General features: G+C 48.2%; 1 protein-coding gene across 1 annotated transcript in view; it reads right to left on the bottom strand.

Moving 5' to 3' along the window:
* The window catches only part of LOC121845658 (NT-3 growth factor receptor-like), a 110,326-nt gene that overhangs the window by 31,251 nt on the left and 54,204 nt on the right, over positions 1 to 24,871 (bottom strand). The window contains exons 4-7 of the mRNA XM_042317330.1: positions 24,716 to 24,784; positions 11,367 to 11,521; positions 6,409 to 6,554; positions 41 to 182 (exon numbers count right to left, since the gene is read on the bottom strand). Coding sequence (XP_042173264.1) covers positions 41 to 182; positions 6,409 to 6,554; positions 11,367 to 11,521; positions 24,716 to 24,784 — 512 coding nt within the window. The remainder of the gene's footprint in view (positions 1 to 40; positions 183 to 6,408; positions 6,555 to 11,366; positions 11,522 to 24,715; positions 24,785 to 24,871) is intronic.

The raw sequence follows: 24,871 nt of genomic DNA on the forward strand, positions 1-24,871 counted from the left end.
TTGGACACACACACACACACACCAGTGGTTTGAAACCTACACTGTACAGCCAGCTGGATGGAAGCGTTGGTCATTCCCACTAGGTTCTCTGCTATGCAGGTGAGCAGGAAGCCGTTGTCGTCTCGACTTACGTTGACTAGCGTCAGGTTAATAGAATGGATGTTAGGCCAGTAGACATTAGACTAGAGAGACAGGAGAGGAGAGGAGAAGAGAGAAGAGAAGAGAAGAGAAGAGAAGAGAAGAGGAGAGAAGAGAAGAGAAGAGAAGAGAAGAGAAGAGAAGAGAAGAGAAGAGAAGAGAAGAGGAGAGAAGAGAACAAGGCATTAGACTACCATACACATTAGTCTCTACCTCTCTGTCTCTCTACCTCTCTGTCTCTCTACCTCTCTGTCTCTCTGTCTCTCTACCTCTCTGTCTCTCTACCTCTCTGTCTCTCTACCTCTCTGTCTCTCTACCTCTCTGTCTCTCTACCTCTCTGTCTCTCTACCTCTCTGTCTCTCTACCTCTCTGTCTCTCTGTCTCTCTACCTCTCTGTCTCTCTACCTCTCTGTCTCTCTACCTCTCTGTCTCTCTACCTCTCTGTCTCTCTGTCTCTCTACCCCTCTGTCTCTCTGTCTCTCTATACCTCTCTACCTCTCTACCTCTCTACCTCTGAATGCTCAGCTATGAAAACCCAACTGACATTTACTCCTGAGGTGCTGAGCTGTTGCAGCCTCTATAATGACTATTTGACCCTCCTGGTCATCTATAAACATCTTGAAGAACGATCTGGTCTTGATGGCCATGTACTCTTATAATCTCCTCTCGGCACAGCCAGAAGAGGACTGGCCACCCATGAGAGCCTGGTTCCTCTCTACCCAGTACAGCCAGAAGAGGACTGGCCACCCTGAGAGCCTGTTTCCTCTCTACCCAGTACAGCCAGAAGAGGACTGGCCACCCCTGAGAGCCTGGTTCCTCTCTACCCAGTACAGCCAGAAGAGGACTGGCCACCCCTCAGAGCCTGGTTCCTCTCTACCCGGTACAGCCAGAAGAGGACTGGCCACCCCTCAGAGCCTGGATCCTCTCTACCCGGTACAGCCAGAAGAGGACTGGCCACCCCTCAGAGCCTGGTTCCTCTCTACCCAGTACAGCCAGAAGAGGACTAGCCACCCCTGAGAGCCTGGTTCCTCTCTACCCAGTACAGCCAGAAGAGAACTGGCCACCCCCGAGAGCCTGGTTCCTCTCTACCCAGTACAGCCAGAAGAGGACTGGCCACCCCTGAGAGCCTGGTTCCTCTCTACCCAGTACAGCCAGAAGAGGACTGGCCACCCTCAGAGCCTGGTTCCTCTCTACCCAGTACAGCCAGAAGAGGACTGGCCACCCCTCAGAGCCTGGTTCCTCTCCACCCAGTACAGCCAGAAGAGGACTAGCCACCCCTGAGAGCCTGGTTCCTCTCTACCCAGTACAGCCAGAAGAGGACTGGCCACCCCTCAGAGCCTGGTTCCTCTACACCCAGTACAGCCAGAGGAGGACTAGCCACCCCTGAGAGCATGGTTCCTCTCTACCCAGTACAGCCAGAAGAGGACTGGCCACCCTCAGAGCCTGGTTCCTCTCTACCCAGTACAGCCAGAAGAGGAATGGCCACCCCTCAGAGCCTGGTTCCTCTCTACCCAGCACAGCCAGAAGAGGACTGGCCACCCCTGAGAGCCTGGTTCCTCTCTACCCAGTACAGCCAGAAGAGGACTGGCCACCCCTGAGAGCCTGGTTCCTCTCTACCCAGTACAGCCAGAAGAGGACTGGCCACCCCTCAGAGCCTGGTTCCTCTCTACCCAGTACAGCCAGAAGAGAACTGGCCACCCCTGAGAGCCTGGTTCCTCTCTACCCAGTACAGCCAGAAGAGGACTGGCCACCCCTCAGAGCCTGGTTCCTCTCCACCCAGTACAGCCAGAAGAGGACTAGCCACCCCTGAGAGCCTGGTTCCTCTCTACCCAGTACAGCCAGAAGAGGACTGGCCACCCCTCAGAGCCTGGTTCCTCTACACCCAGTACAGCCAGAAGAGGACTAGCCACCCCTGAGAGCCTGGTTCCTCTCTACCCAGTACAGCCAGAAGAGGAATGGCCACCCCTCAGAGCCTGGTTCCTCTCTACCCAGCACAGCCAGAAGAGGACTGGCCACCCCTGAGAGCCTGGTTCCTCTCTACCCAGTACAGCCAGAAGAGGACTGGCCACCCCTGAGAGCCTGGTTCCTCTCTACCCAGTACAGCCAGAAGAGGACTGGCCACCCCTGAGAGCCTGGTTCCTCTCTACCCAGTACAGCCAGAAGAGGACTGGCCACCCCTGAGAGCCTGGTTCCTCTCTACCCAGTACAGCCAGAAGAGGACTGGCCACCCCTCAGAGCCTGGTTCCTCTCTACCCAGTACAGCCAGAAGAGAACTGGCCACCCCTGAGAGCCTGGTTCCTCTCTACCCAGTACAGCCAGAAGAGGACTGGCCACCCTGAGAGCCTGTTTCCTCTCTACCCAGTACAGCCAGAAGAGGACTGGCCACCCCTGAGAGCCTGGTTCCTCTCTACCCAGTACAGCCAGAAGAGGACTGGCCACCCTCAGAGCCTGGTTCCTCTCTACCCGGTACAGCCAGAAGAGGACTGGCCACCCCTCAGAGCCTGGATCCTCTCTACCCGGTACAGCCAGAAGAGGACTGGCCACCCCTCAGAGCCTGGTTCCTCTCTACCCAGTACAGCCAGAAGAGGACTAGCCACCCCTGAGAGCCTGGTTCCTCTCTACCCAGTACAGCCAGAAGAGAACTGGCCACCCCCGAGAGCCTGGTTCCTCTCTACCCAGTACAGCCAGAAGAGGACTGGCCACCCCTGAGAGCCTGGTTCCTCTCTACCCAGTACAGACAGAAGAGGACTGGCCACCCCTCAGAGCCTGGTTCCTCTCTACCCAGTACAGCCAGAAGAGGACTGGCCACCCCTCAGAGCCTGGTTCCTCTCTACCCAGTACAGCCAGAAGAGGACTAGCCACCCCTGAGAGCCTGGTTCCTCTCTACCCAGTACAGCCAGAAGAGGACTGGCCACCCCTGAGAGCCTGGTTCCTCTCTACCCAGTACAGACAGAAGAGGAATGGCCACCCTCAGAGCCTGGTTCCTCTCTACCCAGTACAGCCAGAAGAGGACTGACCACCCCTGAGAGCCTGGTTCCTCTCTACCCAGTACAGCCAGAAGAGGACTGGCCACCCCTCAGAGCCTGGTTCCTCTCTACCCAGTACAGCCAGAAGAGGACTGGCCACCCCTGAGAGCCTGGTTCCTCGCTAGGTTTCTTCCTAGGTTCCTGCCTTTCTGGGGAGTTTTTCCTAGCCACCATGCTTCTTCATCTACATTGCGTGCTGATTGGGGGATTAATGCTGGGTTTCTGTATAAACACGTTGTGGCATATGCTGATGTAAAAATAAATACAAATACAATTGATTGACTGACGAGAGGAAAGGAGATGAGCAGAGAACACAACATTAGACTACAGTACATGTTAGTCTGGAGAACTAGAGGAGATGAATAGGGTTGGTGGACATTAGACTATAGTACAGGTTAGACTGGAGAACTAGAGGAGATGAATAGGGTTGGTGGACATTAGACTACAGTACAGGTTAGACTGGAGAACTAGAGGAGATGAATAGGGTTGGTGGACATTAGACTATAGTACAGGTTAGACTGGAGAACTAGAGGAGATGAATAGGGTTGGTGGACATTAGACTACAGTACAGGTTAGACTGGAGAACTAGAGGAGATGAATAGGGTTGGTGGACATTAGACTACAGTACAGGTTAGACTGGAGAACTAGAGGAGATGAATAGGGTTGGTGGACATTAGACTACAGTACAGGTTAGACTGGAGAACTAGAGGAGATGAATAGGGTTGGTGGACATTAGACTACAGTACACGTTAGTCTGGAGAACTAGAGGAGATGAATAGAGTTGGTGGACATTAGACTACAGTACAGGTTAGACTGGAGAACTAGAGGAGATGAATAGGGTTGGTGGACATTAGACTACAGTACAGGTTAGACTGGAGAACTAGAGGAAATGAATAGGGTTGGTGGACATTAGTCTGGAGAACTAGAGGAGATGAATAGGGTTGGTGGACATTAGACTACAGTACACGTTAGACTGGAGAACTAGAGGAGATGAATAGGGTTGGTGGACATTAGTCTAGAGAACTAGAGGAGATGAATAGGGTTGGTGGACATTAGACTACAGTACACGTTAGACTGGAGAACTAGAGGAGAGGTTTGGTGGACATTAGACTACAGTACACGTTAGACTGGAGAACTAGAGGAGATGAATAGGGTTGGTGGACATTAGTCTGGAGAACTAGAGGAGATGAATAGGGTTGGTGGACATTAAACTACAGTACACGTTAGACTGGAGAACTAGAGGAGATGAATAGGGTTGGTGGACATTAGACTACAGTACAGGTTAGACTGGAGAACTAGAGGAGATGAATAGGGTTGGTGGACATTAGACTACAGTACAGGTTAGACTGGAGAACTAGAGGAGATGAATAGGGTTGGTGGACATTAGTCTGGGGGAACTAGAGGATATGAATAGGGTTGGTGGACATTAGACTATAGACATTAGACTACAGTACAGGTTAGACTGGAGAACTAGAGGAGATGAATAGGGTTGGTGGACATTAGACTACAGTACACGTTAGACTGGAGAACTAGAGGAGATGAATAGGGTTGGTGGACATTAAACTACAGTACACGTTAGACTGGAGAACTAGAGGAGATGAATAGGGTTGGTGGACATTAGACTACAGTACAGGTTAGACTGGAGAACTAGAGGAGATGAATAGGGTTGGTGGACATTAGACTACAGTACACGTTAGACTGGAGAACTAGAGGAGATGAATAGGGTTGGTGGACATTAAACTACAGTACACGTTAGACTGGAGAACTAGAGGAGATGAATAGGGTTGGTGGACATTAAACTACAGTACACGTTAGACTGGAGAACTAGAGGACAGGAGATCATTAAGGTGACCTGTGTGTGTGCCTGGTTACATGTGTGCATCCATCCGTCCGTCCGTGCCTGTGTCTGTATGTCTCACCAGGTGTCTGTATGTCTCACCAGGTGTCTGTATGCCTCACCAGGTGTCTGTATGCCTCACCAGGTATGTGTATGTCTCACCAGGTGTGTGTATGTCTCACCAGGTGTGTGTATGTCTCACCAGGTGTCTGATGCCTCACCAGGTGTGTGTATGTCTCACCAGGTGTGTGTATGTCTCACCAGGTGTCTGATGCCTCACCAGGTATGTGTATGTCTCACCAGGTATGTGTATGTCTCACCAGGTGTGTGTATGTCTCACCAGGTGTGTGTATGTCTCACCAGGGTTGTGTATGTCTCACCAGGTGTGTGTATGTCTCACTAGGTGTCTGTATGTCTTGCCAGGTGTGTGTATGTCTCACCAGGTGTGTGTATGTCTCTCCAGGTGTGTGTATGTCTCACACCTGCATGTGTGTGTATGTCTCACCAGGTGTGTGTATGTCTCACTAGGTGTCTGTATGTCTTACCAGGTGTGTGTATGTCTCACCAGGTGTGTGTATGTCTCTCCAGGTGTGTGTATGTCTCACCAGGTGTGTGTATGTCTCACCAGGTGTGTGTATGCCTCACCAGGTATGTGTATGTCTCACCAGGTGTGTGTATGCCTCACCAGGTGTGTGTATGTCTCACCAGGTATGTGTATGTCTCACCAGGTATGTGTATGTCTCACCAGGTATGTGTATGTCTCACCAGGTATGTATATGTCTCACCAGGTGTCTGATGCCTCACCAGGTATGTGTATGTCTCACCAGGTATGTGTATGTCTCACCAGGTGTGTGTATGCCTCACCAGGTGTGTGTATGCCTCACCAGGTATGTGTATGTCTCACCAGGTGTGTGTATGTCTCACCAGATGTGTGTATGTCTCACCAGGGTTGTGTATGTCTCACCAGGTGTGTGTATGTCTCACTAGGTGTCTGTATGTCTTACCAGGTGTGTGTATGTCTCACCAGGTGTGTGTATGTCTCTCCAGGTGTGTGTATGTCTCACACCTGCAGGTGTGTGTATGTCTCACCAGGTGTGTGTATGTCTCACCAGGTGTCTGTATGTCTCACCAGGTGTCTGTATGTCTCACCAGGTGTGTGTATGTCTCACCAGGTGTCTGTATGTCTCACCAGGTGTGTGTATGTCTCTCCAGGTGTGTGTATGTCTCACCAGGTGTGTGTATGTCTCACCAGGTGTGTATGTCTCTCCAGGTGTCTGTATGTCTCACCAGGTGTGTGTATGTCTCACCAGGTGTGTGTATGTCTCACCAGGTGTGTGTATGTCTCACCAGGTGTGTGTATGTCTCACCAGGTGTCTGTATGTCTCACCAGGTGTGTGTATGTCTCACCAGGTGTGTGTTGATGGAGTGTAGTCCAGCGACGGTCCAGTCGACTTCGGGGAGGGGAGCTCCTGACCCATTACAGCTGACCGTTACATTATCACCCTCTATCATCATCAGGCTACTGTTGTGGCTTACACTGATCTCTGGTACGTCTGGAGGAGTAGGAGACAGAGAGAGAGAGAGGAGAGAAAGACAAGAGAGAGAGACAGAGTGAAAGAGCGAGAGACAGAGAGAGACAGAGTGAAAGAGAAAGACCGAGAGAGAGAGCGAGAGAGAGGGACAGAGAAAGACAAAGAGAGACAGAGAGACAGAGAAAGAGAGAGAAAGAGAGAGAGAGAGACAGAGAGACAGACAGAGAGAGAGAGAGACAGAGAGAGACAAAGAGAAAGAGAGAGACAGAGAGACAGAAAAAGACAAAGAGAGAGAGAGGAAGGAGAGAGAGACAGACAGACAGACAGAGAAACATTTCCTCATGTGTGCTACCTATATCCCCCCACTAGAATCCCCATACTTTAACAATCCCAGATTCTCCATCCTGGAGGGGGAGATCGACTATTTCCAGGCCCGGGGACATGTGGTGACCTAAATGCCAGAAGTGGACAAGAACCTGACACCCTCAGCACACAGGGGGACAAACACCTGCCTGGAGGTGACAGCTTTCCCTCCCACATATGCCCCCCTAGACACAACTTAACCAACAAAAATGGGTCACAACTCCTGCATCTCTGTTCGACGCTGGGTATGTACATAGTCAATGGGAGGCTTCGAGGGGACTCCTATGGTAGGTACACCTATAGCTCATTCCTTTGCAGTAGTACTGTAGACCAGTTTATCACTGACCTCAACCCAGAGTCTCTCAGAGCGTTCACAGTCAGCCCACGGACACCCCTATCAGACCACAGCAACATCACATCTACTTGAACAGAACAATACTCAATCATGAGGCGCCAAAGGAACTGCATGATATTAAGAAATATCATAGATGGAAGGAAAGTAGTGTAGAAACCTGCCAAAATACAATTAGGCAACAACTCATTCAATCCCTTTTAGATGATTTCCTGGACAAAACATTTCACTGTAATAGTGAAGGTGTAAACTTGGCAGTAGAAAACCTAAGCAGTATATTTTACCTCTCAGCTTCCCTATCAAATCAAAAAATTTCAAGCAGACAATCTAAAATGAACAACAATGACAAATGGTTTGATGAAGAATGCAAACACCTAAGAAGGAAATTGAGAAACCTATCCAACCAAAAACATAGAGACCCAGAAAACCTGAGTCTACTTCTTCTCTATGGTGAATCACTAAAAAAACAGAAATACACTAGGGAACAGCACCTCAGAAATCAGCTCAATGTAATGAAGAAACCAGAGAATCTAACATCAACCTCAATCAATCATCAATCAGCTCAATGTAATGGAAGAAACCAGAGAATCTACCATCAACCTCAATCAATCATCAATCAGCTCAATGTAATGAAGAAACCAGAGAATCTAACATCAACCTCAATCAATCATCAATCAGCTCAATGTAATGGAAGAAACCAGAGAATCTACCATCAACCTCAATCAATCATCAATCAGCTCAATGTAATGAAGAAACCAGAGAATCTAACATCAACCTCAATCAATCATCAATCAGCTCAATGTAATGGAAGAAACCAGAGAATCTAACATCAACCTCAATCAATCATCAATCAGCTCTGGCATTTTCCCTCAATATTTAGAACCAAGGACTGATTAACCCAATCCACAAAAGTAAAGACAAATTTGAACCCAATAACGACCGTGGGATAAGCGTCAACAGCAACCTTGGGGAAATCCTCTGCATTATCATTAAGAGCAGACACATACATCAGTGAAAACAATGTAATGAGCAAATGTAAAATTGCCATACGACAGACCACGTATTCACCCTGCACACCCTAATTGACAAACAAATGAACCAAAACAAAGGCAAAGTCTTCTCAGGCGAGGGGGCAGGTAGCCTAGTGGTTAGAGCAACCGAAAGGTTGCAAGATCGAATCCCCGAGTTAACAAGGTAACTGCCCCTGAACAAGGCAGTTAACCCACTGTTCCCCTGAACAAGGCAGTTAACCCACTGTTCCCCTGAACAAGGCAGTTAACCCACTCTTCCCCTGAACGAGGCAGTTAACCCACTGTTCCCCTGAACGAGGCAGGTAACCCACTGTTCCCCTGAACAAGGCAGTTAACCCACTGTGCCCCTGAACAAGGCAGTTAACCCACTGTTCCCCTGAACAAGGCAGTTAACCCACTGTGCCCCTGAACAAGGCAGTTAACCCACTGTGCCCCTGAACAAGGCAGTTAACCCACTGTTCCCCTGAACAAGGCAGTTAACCCACTGTTCCCCTGAACAAGGCAGTTAACCCACTGTTCCCCTGAACAAGGCAGTTAACCCACTGTTCCCCTGAACAAGGCAGTTAACCCACTCTTCCCCTGAACAAGGCAGTTAACCCACTGTTCCCCTGAACAAGGCAGTTAACCCACTGTTCCCCTGAACAAGGCAGTTAACCCACTGTTCCCTGAACAAGGCAGTTAACCCACTGTTCCCTGAACAAGGCAGTTAACCCACTGTTCCCCTGAACAAGGCAGTTAACCCACTGTTCCCTGAACAAGGCAGTTAACCCACTGTTCCCCTGAACAAGGCAGTTAACCCACTGTTCCCCTGAACAAGGCAGTTAACCCACTGTTCCCCTGAACAAGGCAGTTAACCCACTGTTCCCCTGAACGAGGCAGTTAACCCACTGCTCCCCTGAACAAGGCAGTTAACCCACTGTTCCCCTGAACAAGGCAGTTAACCCACTGTTCCCCTGAACAAGGCAGTTAACCCACTGTTCCTAGACCAGTTAACCCACTGTTCCTAGACCAGTTAACCCACTGTTCTGTGTTGATTTCAGTCATGACAGTCTGCTATTTAAACTGATGGGAAATGGTATATGGGGAAAACAAACAACATTATAAAATCCATGTACACAAACAGCAAGTGTGCGGTTAGAATTGGCAAAAACACACATTTCTTCCCACAGGGCCGTGGGGTGAGACGGGGATACAGCTTAAGCCTCACCCTCTTCAACATACATATCAACAACCTGACGAGGGCACTAGAAAAGTCTGCAGCACCCGGCCCCACCCTCTTCAACATACATATCAACACCCTGACGAGGGCACTAGAACAGTCTGCAGCACCCGGCCTCGTCCTCTTCAACATACATATCAACACCCTGACGAGGGCACTAGAACAGTCTGCAGCACCCGGCCTCACCCTGCTAGAATCTGAAGTCAAATGTCTACTGTTTGCTGATGATCTGGTGCTTCTGTCACCAACCAAGGAGGGCCTACAGCAGCACCTAGATCTTCTGCACAGATTCTGTCAGACCTGGGCCCTGACAGTAAATCTCAGTAAGTCAAAAATACTGGTGTTCCAAAAAAGATCCAGTTGCCAGGATCACAAATACAAATTCCATCTAGACATCGTTGCCCTAGAGCACACAAAAAACTATACATGCATTGGCCTAAACATCAGCGCCACAGGTAACTTCCACAAAGCTGTGAACGATCTGAGAGACAAGGCAAGAAGGGCATTCTACGCCATCAAAAGGAACATCAAATTAGACATCCCAATTAGGATCTGGCTAAAAATACTTGACTCAGTTCTAGAACCCATTGTCTTTATGGTTGTGAGGTCTGGGGTCCGCTCACCAACCAAGAAATCACATAATGGAACAAACACAAAATTATGCATGCAGAGCAGAATAGGTCGATACCCACTAATTATCAAAATCCATAAAAGAGCCATGAAATACTCAAATTTAATGGATGTGATTCCCAAACCTTCCATAACAAAGCCATTACCTACAGAGAAATGAACCTGGAGAAGATTTGGTCCTGGTGCTCTGTTCACAAACACAAACACACCCCACAGAGACCCAGGATAACAACACAAGTAGACCCAACCAAAATCATGAGAAAACTAAAAGATAATTACACATTGGAAAGAATTAACAAAAAACAGAGAGCACACAGTGGGAGAGTACCTGACCACTGTGACTGACACAAACTTTAGGAAAGCTTTGACTATGTACAGACTCAGTGAGCATAGCCTTGCTATTGAGAAAGGCCGCCGTAGGCAGACAGGCTATGAGCACACTGCCCACAAAATGAGGTGGAAACAAAGCTGTTAAATGTATGACCATATTGGAGACAATTATTTCCGTCAGATTACACAGACCCACAAAGAATTTGAAAACAAATTGAGAGAGAGAGAGAGCAGCAGATCACTGTGTGGTTTCGGGACGTCTCTGAATCCAGAGCGTTCAGGACCTCAGACTGGGGTGAAGGTTCACCTTTCAACAGGACAACGACCCTAAGCACACAGCCAAGACAATGCAGTAGTGGTTTCGGGACAAGTCTCTGAATGTCCTTTAGTGGCCCATCCAGAGCCTGGACTTGAACCCGATCCAACATCTCTGGAGAGACCTGAAAACAGCTGTGCAGCGACGCTCCCTATCCAACCTGACAGAGCTTGAGAGGATCTGCAGGGAAGAATAGGAGAAACTCCCCAAATATAGGTGTGCCAAGCTTGTAGCGTCCTACCCAAGAAGACTCGAGGCTGTAATCGCTGCCAAAGGTGCTTCAACAAATACTTTGGTAAATGTGATATTTCATATTTTTTTGCTTTTTTTTGCAAAAAGTCAAGGGGTCTGAATACTTTCCGAATGCACTTCATTTATGTGTGTGTGTCTGCGTGCGTGTGTGAGCACACGTGTGTGTGTGTGTCTGCGTGTGTGTGTGAGCACACGTGTGTGTGTGTGTCTGCGTGTGTGTGTGAGCACACGTGTGTGTGTGTGTCTGCGTGCGTGTGTGAGCACACGTGTGTGTGTCTACATGTGTGTGTGAGCACACGTGTGTGTGTGTGTGTGTGTGTGTGTGTGTGTGTTTCCTTACCACATAAGGTAATGTACATGTTTTGCAATCGTATCTTAAAGGCCCCGTTTCTGCAGAACAGCATCTGGGTGTGAAGCCCCGCCTCTCCTCTCTGCTGCCAAAGCTGGATCCAACGCACGTCGCAACCACAGTCAAACACCACACCGTCCAGCCTCCTGTAAATAGAAACACATCACAACCAGTCAAACACCACACCGTCCAGCCTCCTGTAAATAGAAACACACCACAACCAGTCAAACACCGTCCAGCCTCCTGTAAATAGAAACACACCACAACCAGTCAAACACCACACCGTCCAGCCTCCTGTAAATAGAAACACACCACAACCAGTCAAACACCGTCCAGCCTCCTGTAAATAGAAACACATCACAACCAGTCAAACACCGTCCAGCCTCCTGTAAATAGAAACACACCACAACCAGTCAAACACCGTCCAGCCTCCTGTAAATAGAAACACACCACAACCAGTCAAACACCACACCGTCCAGCCTCCTGTAAATAGAAACACATCACAACCAGTCAAACACCACACCGTCCAGCCTCCTGTAAATAGAAACACGTCACAACCAGTCAAACACCACACCGTCCAGCCTCCTGTAAATAGAAACACATCACAACCAGTCAAACACCGCCCAGCCTCCTGTAAATAGAAACACATCACAACCAGTCAAACACCACACCGTCCAGCCTCCTGTAAATAGAAACACGTCACAACCAGTCAAACACCGTCCAGCCTCCTGTAAATAGAAACACGTCACAACCAGTCAAACACCACACCGTCCAGCCTCCTGTAAATAGAAACACATCACAACCAGTCAAACACCACACCGTCCAGCCTCCTGTAAATAGAAACACACCACAACCAGTCAAACACCGTCCAGCCTCCTGTAAATAGAAACACACCACAACCAGTCAAACACCGTCCAGCCTCCTGTAAATAGAAACACATCACAACCACAGTCAAACACCACACCGTCCAGCCTCCTGTAAATAGAAACACACCACAACCAGTCAAACACCACACCGTCCAGCCTCCTGTAGATAGAAACACACCACAACCAGTCAAACACCACACCGTCCAGCCTCCTGTAAATAGAAACACACCACAACCAGTCAAACACCACACCGTCCAGCCTCCTGTAAATAGAAACACATCACAACCAGTCAAACACCACACCGTCCAGCCTCCTGTAAATAGAAACACATCACAACCAGTCAAACACCACACCGTCCAGCCTCCTGTAAATAGAAACACACCACAACCAGTCAAACACCACACCGTCCAGCCTCCTGTAAATAGAAACACATCACAACCAGTCAAACACCGTCCAGCCTCCTGTAAATAGAAACACATCACAACCAGTCAAACACCGTCCAGCCTCCTGTAAATAGAAACACACCACAACCAGTCAAACACCGTCCAGCCTCCTGTAAATAGAAACACATCACAACCAGTCAAACACCACACCGTCCAGCCTCCTGTAAATAGAAACACATCACAACCAGTCAAACACCGTCCAGCCTCCTGTAAATAGAAACACACCACAACCAGTCAAACACCGTCCAGCCTCCTGTAAATAGAAACACATCACAACCAGTCAAACACCACACCGTCCAGCCTCCTGTAAATAGAAACACATCACAACCAGTCAAACACCGTCCAGCCTCCTGTAAATAGAAACACATCACAACCAGTCAAACACCGTCCAGCCTCCTGTAAATAGAAACACACCACAACCAGTCAAACACCACACCGCCCAGCCTCCTGTAAATAGAAACACATCACAACCAGTCAAACACCGTCCAGCCTCCTGTAAATAGAAACACACCACAACCAGTCAAACACAACACCGTCCAGCCTCCTGTAAATAGAAACACACCACAACCAGTCAAACACCGTCCAGCCTCCTGTAAATAGAAACACACCACAACCAGTCAAACACCGTCCAGCCTCCTGTAAATAGAAACACACCACAACCAGTCAAACACCGTCCAGCCTCCTGTAAATAGAAACACACCACAACCAGTCAAACACCACACCGTCCAGCCTCCTGTAAATAGAAACACACCACAACCAGTCAAACACCGTCCAGCCTCCTGTAAATAGAAACACACCACAACCAGTCAAACACCGTCCAGCCTCCTGTAAATAGAAACACACCACAACCAGTCAAACACCGTCCAGCCTCCTGTAAATAGAAACACATCACAACCAGTCAAACACCGTCCAGCCTCCTGTAAATAGAAACACACCACAACCAGTCAAACACCGTCCAGCCTCCTGTAAATAGAAACACACCACAACCAGTCAAACACCACACCGTCCAGCCTCCTGTAAATAGAAACACACCACAACCAGTCAAACACCACACCGTCCAGCCTCCTGTAAATAGAAACACATCACAACCAGTCAAACACCACACCGTCCAGCCTCCTGTAAATAGAAACACGTCACAACCAGTCAAACACCACACCGTCCAGCCTCCTGTAAATAGAAACACATCACAACCAGTCAAACACCGCCCAGCCTCCTGTAAATAGAAACACATCACAACCAGTCAAACACCACACCGTCCAGCCTCCTGTAAATAGAAACACGTCACAACCAGTCAAACACCGTCCAGCCTCCTGTAAATAGAAACACGTCACAACCAGTCAAACACCACACCGTCCAGCCTCCTGTAAATAGAAACACATCACAACCAGTCAAACACCACACCGTCCAGCCTCCTGTAAATAGAAACACACCACAACCAGTCAAACACCGTCCAGCCTCCTGTAAATAGAAACACACCACAACCAGTCAAACACCGTCCAGCCTCCTGTAAATAGAAACACATCACAACCACAGTCAAACACCACACCGTCCAGCCTCCTGTAAATAGAAACACACCACAACCAGTCAAACACCACACCGTCCAGCCTCCTGTAGATAGAAACACACCACAACCAGTCAAACACCACACCGTCCAGCCTCCTGTAAATAGAAACACACCACAACCAGTCAAACACCACACCGTCCAGCCTCCTGTAAATAGAAACACATCACAACCAGTCAAACACCACACCGTCCAGCCTCCTGTAAATAGAAACACATCACAACCAGTCAAACACCACACCGTCCAGCCTCCTGTAAATAGAAACACACCACAACCAGTCAAACACCACACCGTCCAGCCTCCTGTAAATAGAAACACATCACAACCAGTCAAACACCGTCCAGCCTCCTGTAAATAGAAACACATCACAACCAGTCAAACACCGTCCAGCCTCCTGTAAATAGAAACACACCACAACCAGTCAAACACCGTCCAGCCTCCTGTAAATAGAAACACATCACAACCAGTCAAACACCACACCGTCCAGCCTCCTGTAAATAGAAACACATCACAACCAGTCAAACACCGTCCAGCCTCCTGTAAATAGAAACACACCACAACCAGTCAAACACCACACCGTCCAGCCTCCTGTAAATAGAAACACACCACAACCAGTCAAACACCACACCGTCCAGCCTCCTGTAGATAGAAACACACCACAACCAGTCAAACACCACACCGTCCAGCCTCCTGTAAATAGAAACACACCACAACCAGTCAAACACCACACCGTCCAGCCTCCTGTAAATAGAAACACATCACAACCAGTCAAACACCACACCGTCCAGCCTCCTGTAAATAGAAACACATCACAACCAGTCAAACACCACACCGTCCAGCCTCCTGTAAATAGAAACACACCACAACCAGTCAAACACCACACCGTCCAGCCTCCTGTAAATAGAAACACATCACAACCAGTCAAACACCGTCCAGCCTCCTGTAAATAGAAACACATCACAACCAGTCAAACACCGTCCAGCCTCCTGTAAATAGAAACACACCACAACCAGTCAAACACCGTCCAGCCTCCTGTAAATAGAAACACATCACAACCAGTCAAACACCACACCGTCCAGCCTCCTGTAAATAGAAACACATCACAACCAGTCAAACACCGTCCAGCCTCCTGTAAATAGAAACACACCACAACCAGTCAAACACCGTCCAGCCTCCTGTAAATAGAAACACATCACAACCAGTCAAACACCACACCGTCCAGCCTCCTGTAAATAGAAACACATCACAACCAGTCAAACACCGTCCAGCCTCCTGTAAATAGAAACACATCACAACCAGTCAAACACCGTCCAGCCTCCTGTAAATAGAAACACACCACAACCAGTCAAACACCACACCGCCCAGCCTCCTGTAAATAGAAACACATCACAACCAGTCAAACACCGTCCAGCCTCCTGTAAATAGAAACACACCACAACCAGTCAAACACAACACCGTCCAGCCTCCTGTAAATAGAAACACACCACAACCAGTCAAACACCGTCCAGCCTCCTGTAAATAGAAACACACCACAACCAGTCAAACACCGTCCAGCCTCCTGTAAATAGAAACACACCACAACCAGTCAAACACCGTCCAGCCTCCTGTAAATAGAAACACACCACAACCAGTCAAACACCACACCGTCCAGCCTCCTGTAAATAGAAACACACCACAACCAGTCAAACACCGTCCAGCCTCCTGTAAATAGAAACACACCACAACCAGTCAAACACCGTCCAGCCTCCTGTAAATAGAAACACACCACAACCAGTCAAACACCGTCCAGCCTCCTGTAAATAGAAACACATCACAACCAGTCAAACACCGTCCAGCCTCCTGTAAATAGAAACACACCACAACCAGTCAAACACCGTCCAGCCTCCTGTAAATAGAAACACACCACAACCAGTCAAACACCACACCGTCCAGCCTCCTGTAAATAGAAACACACCACAACCAGTCAAACACCACACCATCCAGCCTCCTGTAAATAGAAACACATCACAACCAGTCAAACACCACACCGTCCAGCCTCCTGTAAATAGAAACACGTCACAACCAGTCAAACACCACACCGTCCAGCCTCCTGTAAATAGAAACACATCACAACCAGTCAAACACCGCCCAGCCTCCTGTAAATAGAAACACATCACAACCAGTCAAACACCACACCGTCCAGCCTCCTGTAAATAGAAACACGTCACAACCAGTCAAACACCGTCCAGCCTCCTGTAAATAGAAACACGTCACAACCAGTCAAACACCACACCGTCCAGCCTCCTGTAAATAGAAACACATCACAACCAGTCAAACACCACACCGTCCAGCCTCCTGTAAATAGAAACACACCACAACCAGTCAAACACCGTCCAGCCTCCTGTAAATAGAAACACACCACAACCAGTCAAACACCGTCCAGCCTCCTGTAAATAGAAACACATCACAACCACAGTCAAACACCACACCGTCCAGCCTCCTGTAAATAGAAACACACCACAACCAGTCAAACACCACACCGTCCAGCCTCCTGTAGATAGAAACACACCACAACCAGTCAAACACCACACCGTCCAGCCTCCTGTAAATAGAAACACACCACAACCAGTCAAACACCACACCGTCCAGCCTCCTGTAAATAGAAACACATCACAACCAGTCAAACACCACACCGTCCAGCCTCCTGTAAATAGAAACACATCACAACCAGTCAAACACCACACCGTCCAGCCTCCTGTAAATAGAAACACACCACAACCAGTCAAACACCACACCGTCCAGCCTCCTGTAAATAGAAACACATCACAACCAGTCAAACACCGTCCAGCCTCCTGTAAATAGAAACACATCACAACCAGTCAAACACCGTCCAGCCTCCTGTAAATAGAAACACACCACAACCAGTCAAACACCGTCCAGCCTCCTGTAAATAGAAACACATCACAACCAGTCAAACACCACACCGTCCAGCCTCCTGTAAATAGAAACACATCACAACCAGTCAAACACCACACCGTCCAGCCTCCTGTAAATAGAAACACGTCACAACCAGTCAAACACCACACCGTCCAGCCTCCTGTAAATAGAAACACATCACAACCAGTCAAACACCGCCCAGCCTCCTGTAAATAGAAACACATCACAACCAGTCAAACACCACACCGTCCAGCCTCCTGTAAATAGAAACACGTCACAACCAGTCAAACACCGTCCAGCCTCCTGTAAATAGAAACACGTCACAACCAGTCAAACACCACACCGTCCAGCCTCCTGTAAATAGAAACACATCACAACCAGTCAAACACCACACCGTCCAGCCTCCTGTAAATAGAAACACACCACAACCAGTCAAACACCGTCCAGCCTCCTGTAAATAGAAACACACCACAACCAGTCAAACACCGTCCAGCCTCCTGTAAATAGAAACACATCACAACCACAGTCAAACACCACACCGTCCAGCCTCCTGTAAATAGAAACACACCACAACCAGTCAAACACCACACCGTCCAGCCTCCTGTAGATAGAAACACACCACAACCAGTCAAACACCACACCGTCCAGCCTCCTGTAAATAGAAACACACCACAACCAGTCAAACACCACACCGTCCAGCCTCCTGTAAATAGAAACACATCACAACCAGTCAAACACCACACCGTCCAGCCTCCTGTAAATAGAAACACATCACAACCAGTCAAACACCACACCGTCCAGCCTCCTGTAAATAGAAACACACCACAACCAGTCAAACACCACACCGTCCAGCCTCCTGTAAATAGAAACACATCACAACCAGTCAAACACCGTCCAGCCTCCTGTAAATAGAAACACATCACAACCAGTCAAACACCGTCCAGCCTCCTGTAAATAGAAACACACCACAACCAGTCAAACACCGTCCAGCCTCCTGTAAATAGAAACACATCACAACCAGTCAAACACCACACCGTCCAGCCTCCTGTAAATAGAAACACATCACAACCAGTCAAACACCGTCCAGCCTCCTGTAAATAGAAACACACCACAACCAGTCAAACACCGTCCAGCCTCCTGTAAATAGAAACACATCACAACCAGTCAAACACCACACCGTCCAGCCTCCTGTAAATAGAAACACATCACAACCAGTCAAACACCGTCCAGCCTCCTGTAAATAGAAACACATCACAACCAGTCAAACACCGTCCAGCCTCCTGTAAATAGAAACACACCACAACCAGTCAAACACCACACCGCCCAGCCTCCTGTAAATAGAAACACATCACAACCAGTCAAACACCGTCCAGCCTCCTGTAAATAGAAACACACCACAACCAGTCAAACACCACACCGTCCAGCCTCCTGTAAATAGAAACACACCACAACCAGTCAAACACCGTCCAGCCTCCTGTAAATAGAAACACATCACAACCAGTCAAACACCACACCGTCCAGCCTCCTGTAAATAGAAACACACCACAACCAGTCAAACACCGTCCAGCCTCCTGTAAATAGAAACACACCACAACCAGTCAAACACCGTCCAGCCTCCTGTAAATAGAAACACACCACAACCAGTCAAACACCGCCCAGCCTCCTGTAAATAGAAACACACCACAACCAGTCAAACACCACACCGTCCAGCCTCCTGTAAATAGAAACACACCACAACCAGTCAAACACCACACCGTCCAGCCTCCTGTAAATAGAAACACATCACAACCAGTCAAACACCGTCCAGCCTCCTGTAAATAGAAACACACCACAACCAGTCAAACACCACACCGTCCAGCCTCCTGTAAATAGAAACACACCACAACCAGTCAAACACCGTCCAGCCTCCTGTAAATAGAAACACATCACAACCAGTCAAACACCACACCGTCCAGCCTCCTGTAAATAGAAACACACCACAACCAGTCAAACACCGTCCAGCCTCCTGTAAATAGAAACACACCACAACCAGTCAAACACCGTCCAGCCTCCTGTAAATAGAAACACACCACAACCAGTCAAACACCGCCCAGCCTCCTGTAAATAGAAACACACCACAACCAGTCAAACACCACACCGTCCAGCCTCCTGTAAATAGAAACACACCACAACCAGTCAAACACCACACCGTCCAGCCTCCTGTAAATAGAAACACACCACAACCAGTCAAACACCGTCCAGCCTCCTGTAAATAGAAACACATCACAACCAGTCAAACACCACACCGTCCAGCCTCCTGTAAATAGAAACACGTCACAACCAGTCAAACACCGTCCAGCCTCCTGTAAATAGAAACACGTCACAACCAGTCAAACACCACACCGTCCAGCCTCCTGTAAATAGAAACACATCACAACCAGTCAAACACCACACCGTCCAGCCTCCTGTAAATAGAAACACACCACAACCAGTCAAACACCGTCCAGCCTCCTGTAAATAGAAACACACCACAACCAGTCAAACACCGTCCAGCCTCCTGTAAATAGAAACACATCACAACCAGTCAAACACCACACCGTCCAGCCTCCTGTAAATAGAAACACACCACAACCAGTCAAACACCACACCGTCCAGCCTCCTGTAAATAGAAACACATCACAACCAGTCAAACACCGTCCAGCCTCCTGTAAATAGAAACACACCACAACCAGTCAAACACCACACCGTCCAGCCTCCTGTAAATAGAAACACACCACAACCAGTCAAACACCGTCCAGCCTCCTGTAAATAGAAACACATCACAACCAGTCAAACACCACACCGTCCAGCCTCCTGTAAATAGAAACACACCACAACCAGTCAAACACCGTCCAGCCTCCTGTAAATAGAAACACACCACAACCAGTCAAACACCGTCCAGCCTCCTGTAAATAGAAACACACCACAACCAGTCAAACACCGCCCAGCCTCCTGTAAATAGAAACACACCACAACCAGTCAAACACCACACCGTCCAGCCTCCTGTAAATAGAAACACACCACAACCAGTCAAACACCACACCGTCCAGCCTAGTTTAAGATATGAGGGATGATTATACTGTAACAGGAAACCAGCTAGTTTAAGATATGAGGGATGATTATACTGTAACAGGAAACCAGCTAGTTTAAGATATGAGGGATGATTATACTGTAGTGAAGGAAAACAGCTAGTTTACGAACAAATTCTTATTTTCAATGACAGCCTATGAACAGTGGGTTAACTGCCTGTTCAGGGGCAGAATGACAGATTTGTACCTTGTCAGCTCGGGGATTTGAACTTGCAACCTTTCGGTTACTAGTCCAACGCTCTAACCACTAGGATACCCTGCCGCCCCATCTAAACCAAAGGGCTGTAGTCTTTACTGTCTAATTCTCTGTCATCTAAACCAAGGCCTATCAAAAGGACTGCAGTCTTTACTGTCTAATTCTCTGTCATCTAAACCAAGGCCTATCAAAAGGACTGCAGTCTTTACTGTCTAATTCTCTGTCATCTAAACCAAGGCCTATCAAAAGGACTGCAGTCTTTACTGTCTAATTCTCTGTCATCTAAACCAAGGCCTATCAAAGGACTGCAGTCTTTACTGTCTAATTCTCTGTCATCTAAACCAAGGCCTATCAAAAGGACTGCAGTCTTTACTGTCTAATTCTCTGTCATCTAAACCAAGGCCTATCAAAGGACTGCAGGTTTGATCAGACTATTCCAGTCAGGAGAAAATCCACTCACAGAGAAGCACCAATGTTTGAATATGTGAAGCTCTACATTTCAATAGAGGAAGGATTAAAGAGGAAGCTCTGATCTTCAATAGAGGAAGCCAGGATTAAAGAGGAAGCTATGAGCTTCAATAGAGGAAGCCAGGATTAAAGAGGAAGCTCTGATCTTCAATAGAGGAAGCCAGGATTAAAGAGGAAGCTATGAGCTTCAATAGAGGAAGCCAGGATTAAAGAGGAAGCTCTGATCTTCAATAGAGGAAGCCAGGATTAAAGAGGAAGCTATGAGCTTCAATAGAGGAAGCCAGGATTAAAGAGGAAGCTATGAGCTTCAATAGAGGAAGCCAGGATTAAAGAGGAAGCTCTGATCTTCAATAGAGGAAGCCAGGATTAAAGAGGAAGCTCTGATCTTCAATAGAGGAGGCCAGGATTAAAGAGGAAGCTATGAGCTTCAATAGAGGAGGCCAGGATTAAAGAGGAAGCTAAGAGCTTCAATAGAGGAAGCCAGGATTAAAGAGGAAGCTCTGGTCTTCAATAGAGGAAGCCAGGATTAAAGAGGAAGCTCTGATCTTCAATAGAGGAGGCCAGGATTAAAGAGGAAGCTCTGATCTTCAATAGAGGAAGCCAGGATTAAAGAGGAAGCTCTGACCTTCAATAGAGGAAGCCAGGATTAAAGAGGAAGCTATGAGCTTCAATAGAGGAGGCCAGGATTAAAGAGGAAGCTAAGAGCTTCAATAGAGGAAGCCAGGATTAAAGAGGAAGCTCTGATCTTCAATAGAGGAAGCCAGGATTAAAGAGGAAGCTATGAGCTTCAATAGAGGAGGCCAGGATTAAAGAGGAAGCTAAGAGCTTCAATAGAGGAAGCCAGGATTAAAGAGGAAGCTATGAGCTTCAATAGAGGAAGCCAGGATTAAAGAGGAAGCTCACAAACACAGACAGACAGACAGACAGACAGACAGACAGACAGACAGACAGACAGACAGACAGACAGACAGACAGACAGACAGACAGACAGACAGACAGACAGACAGACAGACAGACAGACAGACAGAGACAGACAGACAGACAGACAGACAGACAGACAGACAGACAGACAGACAGAGACAGACGGAGACAGACAGACAGACAGAGACAGACGGAGACAGACAGACAGACAGACAGACAGACAGACAGACAGACAGACAGACAGACAGACAGACAGACAGACAGACAGACAGACAGACAGACAGACAGCTTCTAGCAGATGGATTTACAGTAGCTGCTGAAGAATGAAAATGTGGTCTGAAGTGACCCAGCCTTTCTCAAATGGTCTCCCATCATATCCCCTCAGAGAAACTACAGCAGATGGATCATTTATCATGTATAACCCACCACTGTAATACATTAGGGCTGCTTCCCAAGAGAAGGGTTAGGCTGGCTGTGCAGCAGTTCTGGAAGGCCAAGCTGGCTACTGTAGCTCCACTGCAGGGCCCAGAGAGACAAAAACACCATCTGTTTCCTCTGTTTCCTCTGTATCCCAAGCAGTGAAGCATAATATGGAGTCAGACTACATTGTTCAGCATCACATCATTGTTCAACATCACATTGGGCCTCTTTCACTAGAATGACAAAAGATCAGGGTACTGAATTGCTGAGAAAAATTGTAAAACAAAGATAATCTGTAATGTTTTTTTCCAATTTGACTGGGTTTGATAATTATCTGCTGAGTAAACATAACTGTATTAAACATGGCGGAATGTGTCCCACATGGAATTCCAAGTTACCTGGTCTCAGGGATGGAAATCCCTTGGGTCTCCTCAGAGTTAGGTACAGCAGCTTTTAGTTTGTCTGTACCCCATCTATGGAGCAATATAAAGAGTTCCCTCCAACAGGATGTACTGCTGCCTCTCAGGCAGTTCAACATGTTGATTGGGAACCTCTTTGACGAGGAATGGGATGAGGCGGGGCAGGAGAGGAAACAGGGAGGGAGACCTTCCCTGAGATGAGGAGGGGGAGGAAACAGGGAGGCAGACCTTCCCTGAGATGAGCAGGGGGAGGAAACAGGCAGGCAGACCTTCCCTGAGATGAGGAGGGAGAGGAGAGGAAACAGGGAGGCAGACCTTCCCTGAGATGAGGAGGAGAGGAGAGGAAACAGAGGGGAGACCTTCCCTGAGATGAGGAGGGGGAGGAAACAGGGGAGCAGACCTTCCCTGAGATGAGGAGGGGGAGGAAACAGGGAGGCAGACCTTCCCTGAGATGAGGAGGGGGAGGAAACAGGGAGGCAGACCTTCCCTGAGATGAGGAGGGGGAGGAAACAGGGAGGCAGACCTTCCCTGAGATGAGGAGGGAGAGGAAACAGGCAGGCAGACCTTCCCTGAGATGAGCAGGGGGAGGAAACAGGGAGGCAGACCTTCCCTGAGATGAGGAGGGGGAGGAAACAGGGAGGCAGACCTTCCCTGAGATGAGGAGGGGGAGGACTGTAATATTCTACTGGCAGTGCTGAAAGAGCATCAGACTGGACCAGACTGTAATATTCTACTGTTGGTGCTGAAAGAGCATCAGACTGGACCGGACTGTAATATTCTACTGGTGGTGCAGAAAGAGCATCAGACTGGACCAGACTGTAATATTCTACTGGTGGTGCTGAAGGAGCATCAGACTGGACCAGACTGGACCAGACTGTAATATTCTACTGGTGGTGCTGAAGGAGCATCAGACTGGACCAGACAGGACCAGACTGTAATATTATACTGGTGGTGCTGAAGGAGCATCAGACTGGACCAGACTGGACCAGACTGTAATATTCTACTGGTGGTGCTGAAGGAGCATCAGACTGGACCAGACTGTAATATTCTACTGGTGGTGCTGAAAGAGCATCAGACTGGACCAGACTGTAATATTCTCCTGGCGGGGCTGAAGGAGCATCAGACTGGACCAGACTGGACCAGACTGTAATATTCTACTGTTGGTGCTGAAAGAGCATCAGACTGGAACAGACTGGACCAGACTGTAATATTCTACTGGTGGTGCAGAAAGAGCATCAGACTGGACCAGACTGTAATATTCTACTGTTGGTGCTGAAAGAGCATCAGACTGGACCAGACTGTAATATTCTACTGGTGGTGCTGAAAGAGCATCAGACTGGACCAGACTGTAATATTCTACTGGTGGTGCTGAAGGAGCATCAGACTGGACCAGACTGTAATATTCTACTGTTGGTGCTGAAAGAGCATCAGACTGGACCAGACTGTAATATTCTACTGGTGGTGCTGAAGGAGCATCAGACTGGACCAGACTGTAATATTCTACTGGCGGTGCTGAAAGAGCATCAGACTGGACCAGACTGGACCGGACTGTAATATTCTACTGTTGGTGCTGAAAGAGCATCAGACTGGACCAGACTGGACCAGACTGTAATATTCTACTGGTGGTGCTGAAGGAGCATCAGACTGGACCAGACTGGACCGGACTGTAATATTCTACTAGTGGTGCTGAAGGAGCATCAGATTGCGCCTGACTTTTACTGCAATATTCATAACTAACAGGACAATGAGGTCAGACTGCCTCTAACTCTCTGCAGTGTCTTAATTATGCTGGTAACTGACTTCCAGATCACAGTGCCATGACACCGCCGGTAGGTCCCAAATGACACCCTATTCCCTATGTAGTGCACTACTTTAGACCAGAGCCCTATGGGACTATATATAGAACAAGATGCTGTTTGAGACTCACACAGATAGTGTGTTGTGTTTTACGTGGTTGTTTTGCTGTGTGCAGGTTCTGAAACACACACACACACACTTTAGCTTGAATGAGAATGTAACTTACAGCTCGGAAAGTTGCAGGTTCTGGAACAGTTGCCAGGACAAGGTGGTTAGAGGGTTCTTGGATAGGTTTCTAGAAAGAGAGAGAGAGAGAGAGAGAGAGAAAGACAGAGGAGAGAGTGAGAGTGTGAGAGAGAGAGAGAGAGAGAGAGAGAGAGAG

Source organism: Oncorhynchus tshawytscha, unplaced genomic scaffold (genome assembly GCF_018296145.1).
Source record: "Oncorhynchus tshawytscha isolate Ot180627B unplaced genomic scaffold, Otsh_v2.0 Un_contig_3602_pilon_pilon, whole genome shotgun sequence".
Taxonomy (NCBI): Eukaryota; Metazoa; Chordata; class Actinopteri; order Salmoniformes; family Salmonidae; genus Oncorhynchus; species Oncorhynchus tshawytscha.